At 40.9% G+C, this 16559-nt stretch overlaps 2 protein-coding genes across 3 annotated transcripts; both read right to left on the reverse strand.

Annotated features, from left to right (window-relative positions):
• Positions 1-237: 237 nt before the first annotated feature.
• Positions 238-7548, reverse strand: LOC134879839 (glutamic acid-rich protein). Of its 2 annotated transcripts, none has more exons than XM_063906375.1 (6): positions 7370-7548; positions 4221-4261; positions 4050-4119; positions 3465-3530; positions 2227-3233; positions 238-992 (listed from the first exon to the last, which is right to left on the reverse strand). In XM_063906375.1, exons 1-6 carry the CDS (start codon positions 7413-7415, stop codon positions 924-926), a joined length of 1299 nt encoding a protein of 432 aa, XP_063762445.1. In that variant the 5' UTR covers positions 7416-7548; the 3' UTR covers positions 238-923. The 2 variants fall into 2 exon arrangements, with proteins under 2 accessions (XP_063762445.1, XP_063762444.1); XM_063906374.1 differs by having other exon boundaries at positions 3435-3530.
• A 1088-nt stretch (positions 7549-8636) lies between these two features.
• On the reverse strand, positions 8637-16300 carry sars2 (seryl-tRNA synthetase 2, mitochondrial). The gene is made up of 16 exons (XM_063906820.1): positions 15999-16300; positions 14649-14744; positions 14507-14536; positions 14251-14391; positions 13466-13520; positions 13291-13354; positions 13081-13186; positions 12933-12980; positions 12374-12482; positions 11858-11903; positions 11683-11770; positions 11223-11335; positions 11032-11125; positions 10255-10347; positions 10098-10163; positions 8637-8998 (listed from the first exon to the last, which is right to left on the reverse strand). Exons 1-16 carry the CDS (start codon positions 16266-16268, stop codon positions 8858-8860), a joined length of 1560 nt encoding a protein of 519 aa, XP_063762890.1. The 5' UTR covers positions 16269-16300; the 3' UTR covers positions 8637-8857.
• Between the last annotated feature and the right edge of the window lie 259 nt (positions 16301-16559).

The raw sequence follows: 16559 nt of genomic DNA on the forward strand, positions 1-16559 counted from the left end.
TGCTGTTTACAAAGAGACAACAAAATGGCTTTTAGTGACTCCGTCTTCCCTCCGCTCCTCCTTGGCTATTTTGAGATTAAGAGTGCAAAGCTGAGAACCTGAAGTGACACTTTTAGACCCTGTAAGCTCATCACATCCCAGAGACAAACAGATGTAAACGCTGAGCTGCTTCCCCTCTCTCCCCCCCCCCCCCCTCTCTCTCTCTCCCCCTCTCCCCCCCCCCCCCTCTCTCCCCCCCTCTCTCTCTCTCTGTGTTTTCTTTTTTTTGCTCATGTCACTCCGGTTCGTCACAAACAGTCTGAGTTTAACAGTGCGAGAGCCAAATGAAACACAATCCTTGTTTCTACTTTATCATCAAGGAAACGAAGAAGAGGAGACTTACTTCTCCTCGTAATACATGTCGTTAACAGTCAGAACAGCTTACACATCAGTTATTGCACAAAATATACATTTAAATACACATATTACTTATAGTAGGGAGTATGTTTTACCCAGTAGGAACAACCAGCGAGGATGAATGTGTCGTCAATAATCTGAATAAAAGTGCTTTTCATCCATGGCGGTTTACGACTGTAGTGAATCACCTGTCTAACTTTCAAACAGCTTTTTAACACTGATTGGAAACGGTGAAAGCCTACTGCAGGCCGTCTAGAAGCAGAGATGGAAACAACAGCACTGTTTCTACTAATGTCCATTTGCAGGTTCACGTCTGAACACATCTCTATCTCTGAGTGCTGCGGGGACTCGAAGGCTGTGAAAAGGGAGAATGTGTGAGCTGAATGTGTGACTGTGGATGCAACAAAGGGATTTTGTCAGTCTGTCGTGTGTGTGTGTGTGTGTGTGTGTGTGTGTGTGTGTGTGTGTGTGTGTGTGTGTGTGTGTGTGTGTGTGTGTGTGTGTGTGTGTGTGTGTGTGTGTGTGTCTTATCCTCTGCGAAGCGCCCTCAGCTCTGCAGCCACTTTGCGCAGCTCTGCTTCAATCTCCAGCAGCTCCTGTGCACAGAAAACATGACTCATCAAGAATAATGCTTCAGATTGAAGTAAATAAATGTACCTGCTGGGAGACAGAGGGATGCACATAACAAATAAATGAAAATGAAAGTACTACATGGTTTAAGTCCTACAAGGGGGACAACTTTTTAGTAATCTATTAAAGGATGCAAACCTCAGTTTTAATAAGTAAAAATTGTATTGGGTTTCTGTGGTTCTTCCTCAGACTGCTGAACTCTTGAGCTCTGGGAGGTGTCTTCACTTACACATGTTTATAGCACACACACACACATCTGTTTTACACGATATACAGATATATTATTACACAGTATTTAGTTCCTGCAATCCTGCAATTTACTGGCACCATTATTTCCCTTGCACTATTGTTATTGTATTTATTTTATGTCTTATAAAAACTGTGTGTCATTTTATTGGAGGAGCCTTGGATTGAAGATGTTTCATTGCCAACAACTCAGCTGTAGTTTGAACCTTTGAATCTTTAAATTAAATCTTGGCTCATGCTGCATCCCCAAATTTCCCAATACCAGGACAGTAGTTTTATTTTCTGCTGACATTCAGACACACAAACCAAACAACCGGACCGAGAACATGACCCCCTCGTTGGTAGGTAATACAGTGAGAGCATCCAATCCCTGCAGTGTTGCATTCTGGGAATGAGGATGCTGTGTACACCGCGTTTACAGAAAGAAAGATGTTTAGGGGCTTTTTTTTGGCTTGTAAACTTGAAAAATTGAACTGAGATTGACTGACATTAATTTAAATCAAAAGCTGATGGCAAGTTATATTCAAGACATTTTTTAAGCCAATCAGATCACATTTTAAGAATGATTTTATGCACGATTAAAGAGTGAGGGCTGCAAGATTTAGAAGCCAAAAATAACTTATGGCAATAGTTTCAACTGTTGTTGTAAATGCAATATAAGAGGGAACGATGATTATTTATTGACATTATTATTCAAAATAATAATAATTTTCAGGAGGATTTTTTATCGATTCTAGGATTTTTCTATAAATGTGTAGAGTACTGTTTGAATGCGTGAGTTCTCTGCAGCTGCGCAATACTTCATTCAGATATTTTTCACATATTCAGAAGTAAATGTGCAGCCCGGGCGAGAGGAGTTTGGTAAGTTAGATTTTTCTAATTTCTAATTTTCACGATGAGAATATCAAATAAGCATTGAAGCGTTCAACAACAACAAAAAATGTTGTTCCTTACCTCTCCTTCATCTTCTTCAACTTCCCTCTCCTCCTCGTCTTCCTCCTCCTGCCCCTCCTCATCCTCCCTGACATATTCATCCTCATCTCCTCCATCCTCCTCCTCTTCCTCCTCCTCTTCCTCTGCATCCTTGTTCCTCTCCCGCTCGAACTGCTTGGTGGCTTCATCGCTCGCCTTCTCCATCACCCTCTTCTGCTGCGGCTCCTTCAACTCCTCTTCCTCCTCCTTTTTCTTCACTTCATTCTCCACTTTCTCCCCGGTCTCCTTATCGTCTCCGCCCTCCTTCTTCTTCTCCTCTATCTTCTGATCCACGCCTTCGACATCTTCTTTCTTCCCGCCCTGCGTCTCCTGCTCCTCTTCCTCCTGCACTCGTTTCATCTTCCTCACCAGCTCGTCCAGCTCCTCCTGCTTCTCCTTCCTCTCCTTCTCCTGATCCGTCTTGCCTTTGCTCTCCTTCTCCCCGAGCAGCTCTTTCAGCTCCTTCTCGACCTTCTCCCTCTCCACCATCAGCTCCACCTCGTTCTTCCTCCTCTCCTCGATCCTCTGCTTCTCCAGGTCCTCCTCAGTTTCCCCCTTCTTCATCTTTTTCTCCTCCTCCTTCTCCCCTGTTTCCTCCTCCTGTGTCTCAGAGCTTTTCTGGATCTCCCTCTCCTTCACCGCCTCGTAGCGTTTCTTCTTCAGCTCTTTCAGCAGTTCCTTCAGCTCCTCGTCGTTCCTCTCCTCCTTCCCTTTCTTGGTGATCTCCTCGGCCAGCAGCTCCTCCAGCTCCTTCGCTCGCTCCTCCTCTGTGTCGCTGCCTCTGTGTTCGATGCGTGGCTCCTCCATTATCTTCTTCTTCTTCGTGTCATCTTCCTCTTTCGTGTCTTCCTCCTTTTCATCGGTCTCTTCTGGAGGGTCGGTCAGGTCTCTCTCCTCTTCCTCCTGTTTATCCTCCTCGTCGCCCTGCTCAAAGTCGCTCTCATCGTCAGAGAGATTGTACTCGTAGCGCTCCTTCGCGTGCTCTCGCTCTGAAACAATTAAATTTATTTTTTTATTAAGGGGGGGAGTTTGGGGGAGAGATTTTAGCCTTTGAAGACCATTTACATGCACTAAAATCTATATAACACACTACAGGAAAGACATCACTTTTATCAAATATTTGAAAGACAGAGTTTAACATTGATCTAATTCCAAGAAAAATAAATGCAGTGAATAGTGCGATAAAATACCTAGGCGTGTGAAAGTGAATTTGTGCGTACCATCGTCAGCGAGCCTCTGCAGCTCCCCGAGCAGACCCTGATGTCTCTGCACCTCATCCAGTTCCTCTGCAAAAACAATGACATGTTATACTATAAAAACACAACAGGGCACCAAAAAGTTACAGAACACCAATGCAGTCTCTGCAAATGTAACTGTCTAGTCTTCACGCGGCAAAAAATCCATGACAAACTTGGCAAATTTCAGCAAATATGTCAAAAGCATCTTGTAGGAGACGACTCACATTAGTTCTACTTCTATTTTTTATTAATGGATTATTTGTTTGGTCTATGAGATGTCAGAAATGTGTGAAATATGATGAATATTCAGCCATAAAAACCCGGAACAATATTCAAATTTAAGACGCTTTTATCTAAAATATTATACAAACCTAATAATTTATTTACAAAACAATACTATTACCTTAGGAGTTAGTCTTCTAATTTAGTTTACATATGGCCCAAAAAAAAAGTACCAATAATACAAAAAAGAACATTGGTCTTATATTATAAAAAGTATTCCTTTCATGTTCGACATATTGATTAATAATTTTGGCATATAGGTAAAGAAATAATCAAAGAGGTCACCTGCTAGCCGTGGGCCGCAGTCATGATGCGACCCGTCTTCATTCAGTGTCTCCTGAATAATACATTCAACCTGGAGGCACAACACAAACAATGAGGTTGGCTAATTAAAAAAAGAAACTATATAAATATAATATAATGTTTACATTTAATAAGAAAGGACTTGTTTCTGACCTTTGCATCATTGAGGGGAGAGGATACTGGCCGGCTTCCCACTGAGGCACAAACAAACAGAGAGAGAGAGGAAGAAATACTTAACTTAAGTAAAAGTGTCAGTTAAGTAGAAGTACAGAAGTGTTATGAGCTATATGTACCAAAGCATCAGGAGGAAGAGTATGGAGCTCTTTCCACAGCGTTAGTGTTACAGAATATATTTCTATTTGGGGTTTTCTCTTTGTTATGAGCTCCAACACATTGTACATGATAGGCTAAGGGGCGGGACATCTCTAAGCGGTTGACCAATCACAACAGGGCTGGCCAGCTAACCAAGCAGAGCATACTTGGCTCTGGTTTCAGACAGAGGGTGAAAAGAGGTGCTGCAGCACAGGCAGGATGAGAAAAATAGAGAGCTTTTTGAACATTAAAGCATGGTAAATAAATGCAGTGGGGTGGAAATATAAAGTAGCATGAAATGAAAACAGTGAAGTACAAGTATCTCAAAATAGTACACTAATACCAAGTGAATATCTTTAGCGATGCGACAGCTACAGGGAGCATCACAGAGGAACTGCTTTGTCCACTTAGTAATGTTTGTGTTGCATGCACAGCCGTGGGTGTAGCTGTTCCCTCATTAAGGTCAGCACAGCTACCTTAAAGTGACGCAGAAAAGAGGCTTAACCCCACCCCCCCTCTCTCTATCTGCAGGATGCTCCCGGAGGCTTTAGCTCGCAGGTAGTTTCCCATCAGGGCTAAATATGGCACCAATCCTCGCCTGCCACTGGATCATTAAAGACACACTAAGCTGGGCCGTCAGCGCCTTTTCTCTCGGAGATACAGGGAACCAAACCAGGACCTGCATGTCGGAATACACCACAATCCATCCATGTTCAACAACCTTTTATTCGATGCTTATATATTTTCACCCTCTGTCTGAAACCAGAGCGATTGGTTAGTAAATAAATACAGTTTTTGTCTTTACAATCAACTCCAAACTGAAACACAACAGAGCAACAATCATTGATTTAACTTCATGTAGAAGCTGTGAGTCTGATCTGTGAACTGTGTCAGAACACAGGTCAGGATCAATGAGGCTAACAACCTGCCACTGATGAACCCTTATACAGTCATGTGAGCTGCTGTGTGTGTGTGTGTGTGTGTGTGTGTGTGTGTGTGTGTGTGTGTGTGTGTGTGTGTGTGTGAGCTCAGCCCAACAAAACTCCATGTTCAAAAATCAGAAATAAAATGTGTCTTTTTGCAAAAACATGCTGCCTCTGACTCAGGATTACCTATAGGGGCTGAAAGAGGTCAAAAATAATGAGTTTATAACGAGATTTTCAGCATTAAATTGAAGTCTGCAGTGGCGTTAGAGGCACAGTAAGAGTTGTATTACCTACACATGCTGGTTCTCTGTTGGTGTTTAGTTAGAATATTTAGTTTTAACATTTAACATTTTAAGTATACCTTTATTAGAGTGGTGTTTGATAAGTATTCTAAACCATTGTGACCAATTAATACATCTTAAAGCAGGGCTGTCCAAACTTTTTCCCCCGAAGGCCACTTACAGAAAAATATACGGCGAGCTGGCCACTTATCGAGGTGAATATTGCCTCATAAGTTAAGTTATAAGTTAGCAAAATCAATGAAGTGTAGGTGAATAATGTGCGATACTTTAAAATGCTTTAAGGAAAAAACAGCCTACATCCCGTGTCCTTTGTTGGCAGCTCATTCCTTAAAACAGAAGCCTCAGATTGCTGATGGTAAGAGTAAATATGAAGATTGGGCTTTTTTTTATCAACTAAGATTTGTTAGAAAATGTTTTAAATTCTAAATGACTGAATTTATTTGAAAATTGGGCTCATTAATATATTATAACATATATATTTGAGAAGTACAATTTAAGACAAGCAAACGTTTAATTTGTGGGCCATGTTGCATTACACTTTTAGAATTAGCTGAGGGCCGATTCAAAATGGCCTTGGACACCCCTGTCTTAAAGGGTGTGTACTCACTGCATATTTTTTTGAGGCTCCTATCGCTGCTTATATCATTATAATGTATTTACTTTACAGCGAAAAGCCTAGCCAAAATGTACTTTACTGTCAAAGGTAACTAAGTGCATTTACTCAGGTACCGTAGTGTATTTCACGTGAGAACTTTCACTTAATGCAACTTTACTTTTTAAGGATTTTAATTTACTTTACAGCTTTAGTTACTATGGCTACTTTGCAGATATAGATTAATAATACAGAATATAAATCAACTATCATCATGCATTATTAAAGCAGTGTATAAAGTAAATAAACCCCACCTTGAAGTACAACATCATCATGTAGTTCTTATGGAGTACTTCTTCCCACTGTGTTTGTAATGTAAAAAGCTGCAATTAAGCACTTGGATTTCTGGAAATCTTCCACTAAAGCTTTAATATGAAAACAGAGAAGTAGTTTCACTGAGTTAACTGAGTACCTCACCTCTGATTGAACCTAAGGACAACAATGATCCTCCTGATTCATCTTCTGTTTATTCTGTAGGCTGAATGTTATGTTATGTTATTGCTGTGTTACCTCAGGACCCAGCAGGTATCAGCACTGCACATATTTACCCGCCTGCTGTGAGACCCCCCCGGATTCTAACACTTTTAGCAGCCAACACGTATTTAACCATTACCGTAGTTACCACGTGTCACCATTACCGTAATTACCGCACAATGCGCACCATGCAGCATGTGCTCACCTGTGCGGGGCTTTAATCCGCATTACTGTTCTTTAGGAGGACGGTTTATACACATGATTCTGTTTATGTCCACCATGAATAATAACGACACCCTCAGTCCAGCAGAAAAATAAAGATATAGGCGCATAAGAAATTATGTAACAACGCTTTATTTCAGCCTATTAGTGTAAACCCCTGAGGCTTTAGGGTTAGCACACACCTTCTGTTTACCATACAAGTCATAATATACCGCATTTAACCTCTTTATATGAAGATATACAGGCTACATGCAGGTAAAATCACACCGTTGAGGCACTGTGTGAAAGATGATCCTGCTGGGAGACACACACACATATTGTACCGTCGTTTCACAACAAACACACACACACACACACACACACACACAAGCGCACACACATTTTAGCTGTTTAATGAATGTGGTGCATGCTTACCTCCGACTGCAGCCCAGAGGAGCACTGCGGTTATCAGAATTCCCATAGGATCCGCAAAGACAGGTTCCTGCAGGAGATAACCTTGAAATAACGGGCTTCTTCACACACCCGCCGAGCGAGGTGGAGCCTGTGTGTGTGTGTGTGTGTGTGTGTGTGTGTGTGTGTGTGTGTGTGTGTGTGTGTGTGTGTGTGTGTGTGTGTGTGTGGTGTCAGGTGACTTGAGACCAGATCAGAGCCAAAACCCTGTTAATGTGCCATGATGTCAGTTGGTCGTCCAGTGCTTACAGCGTGTTAACAAAACGATCTGATTCAATTAAACAGCTGTGGCTCAGGGGGAGATGAGCACCGGCTGATCAGAGGGTCAGTGGTTCACTCCCAGTCCCTGCAAACTGTCCAATGGCAAGATTCCTAACCTTAAAATGCTATCCAAGAAATGTTTTATGCCGTTATTATTCTTTTCTTCTATATTTTCTTTGCTGCTTTAAGTCCATTTCTTTGTTATTTTAGCGTATCTAATATCTTTTGTTTATTTCGATTGTTATTTTTTCGCATCCTTTAGATCTGAAAACCTGGGAGCACATATTTAATTTAAACACTGCAGGATTCCCCATATTTAGCGATTCTTGCCACAGATATCCTGTTAGAGGTGCACTGCACACATAAGAGAAACATAACAAACTTCAATACGATTCCACTAAATGTGCCTCGTCAGAACATTATTATAAACACTTTCAATTTATATGCAGACATGCAGACATCACCCTCTCCACTGCAGGCAGGTTAATTACTTGAGCAAAATCGATAATTGACACCTTAGAACAGCTGTATAATGTAACACACATGGACAGGACTCACCTCTGGGATTTCCTTTCCCCCAGACAGCCCTCAAGGTCACAATGACATCACTACGTTTCCCAATGTATGGACAGCTGTGTATTGACAAAAATGTGGCAATATGATACACATCATTGCTTACTATGACAACTTCAACTGAACTGCGAAGGGGAAAATGTTCTGTATTGTGTTTGAGTACGATCACTTCCACCTACAGGTGTGACAACCGGAGAAGTTATGGAGAGACGTGAAAAAATTGCCATAACTCTGCCCCGGCTGTGGCGCAACTGGCTGGGGCACCGGCACCTTACGCCGGCGACCCGGGTTCGATTCCCGACCCGTGGTCCTTTCCGGATCTCACCCCGATTCTCTCTCCCACTTTCCTGTCACTCTCCTATCCGATTAAAGGCAAAAAATAACTTAAAAAATAAAATTGCCGTAACTCTCGTCTTTATTCCTCATTATGATCCCCCGATAAACAGGATAACACACATTCACCATTTCATTACAAAAATAAGACATAAATATATTTACAGAGACAGAAAACAATGGAAATCATTCTCAACAGACAGTGTGTGAAACATCCGTATGCATAACTGCTTTGTGTCTGACCCCCCCCCATCAGGTGACAACAGGTGTGTGTTTTTATTTGTGTCATCTGGTCTTGAGAGCGGGTCGGGGGGGTCTGCTGTGCTGGTTTGGTCCGATGTATTTCAGAGGAGTGTACTTTGGCTTCTCGATCACTTCCAGGCCCAGGTAAGGCTGCAGAGCCCGGGGGACTCGCACTGATCCTTCCTGGGGAGATGGAGAGAAAGGATGAAGGGGTAAAGAAACACACAACGGTTTTAAGAATTATTAAGTCAAGTCGATTTAAAAAATGTCTGAAATCAATTAAATATTCATTTTAAATGTAGATTTTCATTCCACCAGTAGGGTTACTGTAAATCCTAGGGAGTGGAAGAGTCCTTTAGGATTTCTTTCTCCTATATGACATTTTTTAGGAGTTAGGCATTGCCCATTTCTATGAAGGATGTAAAAAGCTCAAATACAAATTAATTAGAGAAATAAACATAAATACATTAAACAAACTGCATTTCCTTTAATGTTTGAATCACAGTCTTAATAAATGAAGAACATGATTAATTAACCGTTTTTTTGTCTATAATAACTTAACTAAACTTAATTGTCTATAATAACTTAATTAAATGCCACATTAAAATCAAATCACAGCACACAAAACCAATTCAAGAGGTGAATGGGCTTACATACGGACTACGTATCACAATTAAGTTATCCCTCTTTATTCAAGCCTATGATATTTCTCTGCCTTATGAAAATGTCAAACTGATCTGCAAAGTAGAGGCGACTTCACTACCATTACTAGATCATTATTTAAGCGTTTCTGATAACGTTTGTAGAAAAAGATTTGACTGACAACAATCACAAGGGGGGCCACTTCAACACAGGTGCATGCAAAGATATAAAATAGTGTAGTTTTGATAGAAAACTCAAAAATAAAAGAGGAAACAACGATTTTCTTTACACATATTCTTTAAAAATGTGTCTGAAAAAGCATCATTTTTTACAATTTGAGCTAGGTATATGCATAAAAACTAGATTTGTGAACGTTCCCAGCTGTTAGATAATGCTGTGACATCAATACAAATATGTTATTGAGGCATTTTTTGATGACTCTTATAAAATTTCAGCATAAAGTAATGGAACAATTCCACAAAAAGGCCTTAATGCCTCTACGTAAATCATTATTTTTAATACAAATCATGTTGTCCAGAATATTTATAATCAATTTTGTCATTTTGTAGGACTTTTTTACATGAAGAAATTCCAGGTTTTTGGGATCCTCTCATGGTTAAAGTGAGCTCTCATGTCTTACTTTGGTCTGGTGAGTCTCCAGGACGGCGATGATGGTTCTGGGGATGGCGCAGGCTGTAGCATTCACCTGCAGAGAGACACAGAAACACGATGGAGGATGTTACTCTGCTGGAAGACACAGGAACGTACAGCAGGGCGGCCTCTCTCTGCAGACTCACCGTGTGGGCGTACTGCAGCCTGCTGTCCTCGCGCTCATACAGGATGTTCAGGCGTCTGCTTTGGTAGTCCGTGCAGTTAGACCCGCTGGAAATCTAATAGAGAGGGAAGAGCTGCGGTCAGAATCAGGAGCAGAATAAAGCTCTGTGAGGATCAATGATAAAGCAGAAACATGCAGGCCTAGTTCCACTTCATCTTTCCCCAGGACCTTAGAATGACATACATGAAACATGTATCATCATCTTCAGCATCTAATAATCTAATAAATCAGAAGCCATCGGCTCTCTTTCTTCCATTTTAAGCATGCCATTACCATTTCTCTCAACTGCTTGTGCAGCGTTTTGCATCCAAATAGAGTCTAAATATTTACTGCTTTATTTTACACACACATTACTCTGTTCATGCATGACACAGATTCTGCTCTCCATGACTAATTCAGGACAAAATTGTTGAATAAATGAACAGAAAATTCCATTATTTCAACCAAAAATGGCAATTGTTTGGCTACGAAATAGAGGTCGTAAAGCATGTGTTGCATAGAGACATTTAAAGGAGCGATTTCTGTCTTTTTTCCCATTTTCTTTCTTTAAAATGAGGAGAAATTATGTAATTGCTAGCGTGTTTGGGCAGCCAACCATCTTTGGCTGTCAATGTAGGAGATTTTCACAAATAATCATTTTCATAAAACTCATAGTCAGCAGATATCTCAGTTGACATCCCATCACATCCTCTGCGTCTGACTGATGTGGCAGGTATGTCAATGAAATGATGGGACTGACCTCTCCATAGCTGTCCCTCCCGGGCATCCACGCTTCGATGTCGTACTTCCTGTGGGCCGGAAGACCCAGCTCCTGCGTCGGCATGTCCAGCACTCTGAGGGAAACACACACAAATACAGCATGGAGCTAAAAATAGAACCAGGAGTCCGTGTGTGTATTGTCAATATCATTTAAAATGTGTGTGTGCTCACCTGTAGTGTAGTTCCAGTGCAGAGAAAAGCTCTTTCTGTAAAGAGATGAACTCCTGCAGCAGCTGAGAGCTCTCTTCTCCCGTCTCGTCTGCCGTCACTCCAAACATCTCTACCTGCGTGCACACACACACACACACACACACACACACACACACACACACACACACACACACACACACACACACACACACACACACATACACACACACACACACACACACACACACACACACACACAGTTAATTAGAAAACTTACATATAATTATAGTTAATTATACCTGTTTGTAATCTCTAAAACAGTGTTTTCCATCACTTGTTAAAGGGCCACCTGAAAATTGTAAATACATCCCTGTCCTCTCACCTTTAGTGCTATCTATCAGTCAGCAAAGCACATGAGCAAATATCGGTATGCCTGTAGTGATCAGAGTAATTCCTGAGTGTGTAATTGATATGGTGTTACCTTGTTGAAGTGATGGACTCTGTAGAGGCCCCACGTCTCTCTGCCTGTGTCGGTCTCTGCTCTGTAGCAGGTGCTGCTGCACACCGTCCTGCAGACAGAACACACATCATATCGGATCAAATAGAACTTGTTTTTGTTCTGTAGAGGATTAAAAGTGAGGGGTGCTGCTTCTTACCTGGCAGGCAGGTCCTTCCAGTTCACTGCATGATCCATGAAGTAACCTGCAGAAGAGAGACACATTATACAACGACCTACTACACATGTGAAACGGATGCTTCCAGCTCTAACCTCTGATATACAGTATGTGAGTGTGTGTTTATTTGTAACATTCACTGGAACTAAAGTACATTCAACAACTGTACTTATATACAGTTATTACAATTATCACCACCATTAAGAGCTACGACGAACAAATGAAAGCATCAGAAATCATATTTGATTAGTTAATTATATATGATTCTGAAATTGGCAAATACCCAGACTGAGTACTTTCATGTCTTTGTACTTTTTGTATATTTGGTTAATACTTTTCTACCTTTACTCAAGTAAGATTTTGAAGGCAGGACAATGACATGTGATGGAGTATTTGGACTATTTAGTATTTATACATTAAGTTAAGTATCTGAGTACTTAAACTGAAAACCTTGTTGTGATTGCAACCCATAAACGTTAGTGAAGGATAAACTCTCACCTGCCACTCCGACCTCTCCGGTGCCGGCCAGGTTCAGGTCTGGGAATCGGTCCTGATCCAGGGAATAAACCTGAGAGCGATGAGATCTGGGCTGCATCCCACAGCCCTCCTGGAGGTGGACGAAACAAAAATATGAATAAAAAGACAGAGAGGAGAAGGCACAATTTATGGCTTGATATAGCTTTTATCGTCTTTCGTTCAGCTACTCAATCCCAAAGAGGACTTTTTGATTCATAATATTGTTATTCTTTGTATATTTGGTATTCACAGGTCTAAGTTTACTCAAGGAAATTCTACATTGTGTATTTCATGATGAGATCCATCAAAAAAAAAAGCCCTAAAAGCTGATTATAAAAAGAAACCAACCAAGTTCTTTAGTATGATAGAGAAATATTTCATATATTTCCTTTATTTTATTCACATTTATTGTAAGTATTAATGTCTGATGTGTTTATTGTTCTCTTTTTTACTCACCTGATCATACAATTAGTTTATTGTGAAATTTCTGAGAGCCCTGTTGTTTGGAACATTAAAACAATAATGTATTTCTGCTACTCACAAACACTGCCCCCTTCAGCATGTCAGGCACAACCATGGGGATAAAGCCCTGCAGAGTCAGAGGGAAAACTCAAGTTTAGCTCTCCAAAACAGATCAATAACACACATTGAGTTCAGAATTCATATCTAATATTCCCACACATGCTCACCCGTCGCTGCAGGGTGTCGAGGGCGAAGTTCTGCAGAGCGGTCTGAAGCCTGGCCCCCGCTCCCCTCAGGTAGTACGACCTGTGGCCCGAGATGTGAGCTAGGTGCCTGCAGCAGAGAAGAGAGGAACGACGCCCAATGATCCCTGTTTATATCATTTAGCTTAAAGAGAATAGTTAGCATGTTTTACAGTGGGATGCATGTGGTCTCACCTCTGCCTGATGAGACCCAGCTCCTCCCCCAGCTCCACGTGGCCTCTGGGTTTGAAGTCAAACTCTACAGCAGATGGAGAGCAGATTATGAGATTGGTATTTTCTAAATCACACACGGACAAAAGCACTTTAGATTATTATTATTATTATTGAGCTGACACTTCTGATTAATCACCTGGTTTCTCTCCAACCAGCTCCACTACCTTCGCCTGGCTCTCGTCTCCAACCGGCTGAAAAGGGAAAGACAAACTTTAAACTACATAGTCTAGTAGAGTACCCCAAAGTGTTATGTACAGTAGGGGTCCCTAGTACATAGAAATTGCCAGATGCTAACTCACATATAATGGGCAATATGCACAATTAGCAGAAGTTGCGTTAACTAGCATTAATTAGCATATGCCATTACAATATGGCTTGGCCGATATTGACCATTTTTTTAGTGGTTTCGAGGATATGGAGGATGTTGAATCAATTTCTGACATTTGTAGGATCAGAAATTGTGGTTTTCAGTCCCATAGAACTCAAAATTCATCAAAATCAGTCCACAGGGGGTACAAATATGCCACTTCCTGCTTAAAACTGCCATTTTTGATCCCCTAAAATCCTCAATATACCTCCAAAACCACTCTAAAATCATCCAAATTGTCCAAGTCATTTTTTAGCTATTGTCTGCATATGCCAATTAATTACTAATTGTGCAAATTGCCCAACATGTGCAAGTGGGGATCCGGCAGTTTCTATGTGCTGGGGATTGGGTACTATACATTTCTAACATAAAATGTTGGGGTGCTCATGAATCCCGGGTTCACAGTAGGTCTTGAAACAGCAAATAGACAGATATCTCTACAAATATACATTTCAGGTGTGTTTCTGTGTGTGTGTGTGTGTGTGTGTGTGTGTGTGTGTGTGTGTGTGTGTGTGTGTGTGTGTGTGTGTGTGTGTGTGTGTGTGTGTCCTCACCACATCAGGGTGTGAGGTGTTGGGCAGTTTGAGAGCTCGTCCGTAGTGCTCCTGATTCAGCTCCGTCTCTTTGGGGTACAGTTGGTTCAGTCTCTTGCGGATGTCTCTCCCTTTCTGCAGAGCCTGGTTGTACTCTGGAAGCTGTGTGACAATAAGAAAGAGACATTTATAACGAGCGGTGCGCTGACAGGGGAGAAACAAGGCCAAAAGGTTGAGGGATTCAAAGTTTTAAGGAGTTAAAAATGCTAAAACTTACACTGCTGAGGATCTTCTTGTCACGTTTGGCCTGTGAAGAGAAGACAAATTATGTCATGGTCATAATCTGAGCTCCTTGTAGTTGCTTTAAGTGAAAATGAAATAAATCACGTCTCTATGTTAAAATCTATTTGAAAGCTGACCACCAGTGCTTTGACCGACTCCCCGATCTGAACCTTCTGCTGCTCCAGCCCAGAGATCTCCGTCCTCACCGCCTGCAGCTCCTGCCACACACAAACCTGCAGAGTACACACACATTTAAACACAGGGAATAGAAATCATAGTAGAGTAGGGGGCTAAATTATTTTGTTTACACATTTCACGAGAATGCTGGTTATATTTCATTACAGAACTTGCATATTCAGATCACAGGTATACTTTACATGACATTTTCTTATTGACTTGAACCCCTCCACTCAAAAACGTATTTGTTTTGCTTAGCTTTATTTCCTTTGACTCAATGTTCGAGATTCACTTTGTAGAACTGTGTATAATCAGACTTTGACAACCTAAAGCTATTTTCCCAGTTTTCCTCTGAACGTATAAAGTTTCTCTTTGCTCATTTGAAATCTGATTTCAAGTCATGTAGGCCTTTGATAGGAGCAGGATTTGTGACATTACAAGGTAATTAAACGCTTATATGGAACATAAATTAATATTCAATCCAGAACAAATGTATATTTACTAAAACAGGTCTATAGTTTAATTGATACTCTATATCGAAAAAGTACTCAGATGTTGTTCTTGAGTAAAGTAGAAGTACTCAGATCTTGTACTTGAGTAAAGTAGAAGTACTCAGATCTTGTACTTGAGTAAAGTAGAAGTACTCAGGTCTTGTACTTGAGTAAAGTAGAAGTACTCAGGTCTTGTACTTGAGTAAAGTAGAAGTACTCAGATCTTGTTCTTGAGTAAAGTAGAAGTACTCAGGTCTTGTACTTGAGTAAAGTAGAAGTACCAGAGTGTAGGAATACTCTGTCACAGTGAAAGTATTCTAAATGTTCCTCCAGTGAAAGTAGAAAGTACTCATCTAAATGTACTTAAAGTAGCGACAGTAAAAGTAGTCATTGTCTGATTGGTCCATTTCAGAATAATATCTCTGATATGTTTTATAATGATTGATCATTAAAGTGTTCTCAGAGCTGGTAAAGGTGCAGCTAGTTTGAATGGCTTTGTATACTGCAGGGTAGCTGCTGGATTTACTGCAGGTGAACTACAGTCTGATTTAAGGGCTGATTATATTTACCATCATTCATCCTAATCTGCCTAGCAACTAAAGGTATTCAATAAATGTAGTGGAGTACATGTACACAGTAGCACAGACATCTGTAGTTAGTACACTAGTTGTACAGTAAATAGTTACTTTACACCACTGAATTAAAAACAATGTTTTGACTTCTAAGCATCCACACAGACATCTGCCAACCGCAGACATTGCTTTTTAACAGAAGATAAAGTCGTCCTGGTTTGAATGCCACATTATCAGAAACACTTACAATCTTCCTGACATCTTCTCCTCTCAGCTCTCCCTTCCTGTTCTCCACATTTGCTATGACTTTGTCGGTGTGCTCACACACTGCTCTCATATCCAGCTCCGGCAGGTCGCTGTAACCTTTGACAGCATGATCGTACAAACTGCTCCCGGCTCCGTGAGAGCAACGGATAAACACTCTGATCCTCGGCCGGAAACAGAGTCTTGTTGCCGGCTTCAGGACTGTCAGAGCAGTCGCTCCAACCCTGGAGACCATGCCGATGGAAGTCGCCATGTATACTTGTGGTTATAAGTTGCATTCACTGGTATTGGAATAATCAAAACTGTAGTCTGTGTACACTATTCCTCTTCTTCTTAAGGTGCATTACCGCCGCCTACTGTATTGGAGTGAGGACCAACATGAAATGGAACTAATTAAAATAAATAAAGAGAAATCCAAATAAAAAAATACACATTTTATTAACTGTCAGTGATAAATAATATAATAGTCTCCCTGACCCAATGTCTAATATTTCTTGGAGATTTGGTTGTTTCCTTTCTTCAGTTCACTTCGAAAGTTGTTCAA

Source organism: Eleginops maclovinus, chromosome 18 (assembly GCF_036324505.1).
Source record: "Eleginops maclovinus isolate JMC-PN-2008 ecotype Puerto Natales chromosome 18, JC_Emac_rtc_rv5, whole genome shotgun sequence".
Taxonomy (NCBI): Eukaryota; Metazoa; Chordata; class Actinopteri; order Perciformes; family Eleginopidae; genus Eleginops; species Eleginops maclovinus.

What these genes read in the sequence shown, in the direction of transcription:
- sars2 (XM_063906820.1), bottom strand. Translation starts at nt 16,268, where the DNA reads ATGGCGACTTCCATCGGCATGGTCTCCAGGGTTGGAGCGACTGCTCTG. An exon ending in TGCTGAAGGGGGCAGTGTTT is followed by an intron (nt 12,483 to 12,932) that starts GTGAGTAGCAGA and finishes GTCCACCTCCAG; the next exon opens with GAGGGCTGTGGGATGCAGCC. An exon ending in GGCTGCAGTACGCCCACACG is followed by an intron (nt 10,164 to 10,254) that starts GTGAGTCTGCAG and finishes GTCTCTCTGCAG; the next exon opens with GTGAATGCTACAGCCTGCGC.
- LOC134879839 (XM_063906374.1), bottom strand. Translation starts at nt 7,415, where the DNA reads ATGGGAATTCTGATAACCGCAGTGCTCCTCTGGGCTGCAGTCGGAG. An exon ending in CCTCTGGGCTGCAGTCGGAG is followed by an intron (nt 4,262 to 7,369) that starts GTAAGCATGCAC and finishes TTTGTGCCTCAG; the next exon opens with TGGGAAGCCGGCCAGTATCC. An exon ending in CTCCCCTCAATGATGCAAAG is followed by an intron (nt 4,120 to 4,220) that starts GTCAGAAACAAG and finishes TTGTGCCTCCAG; the next exon opens with GTTGAATGTATTATTCAGGA.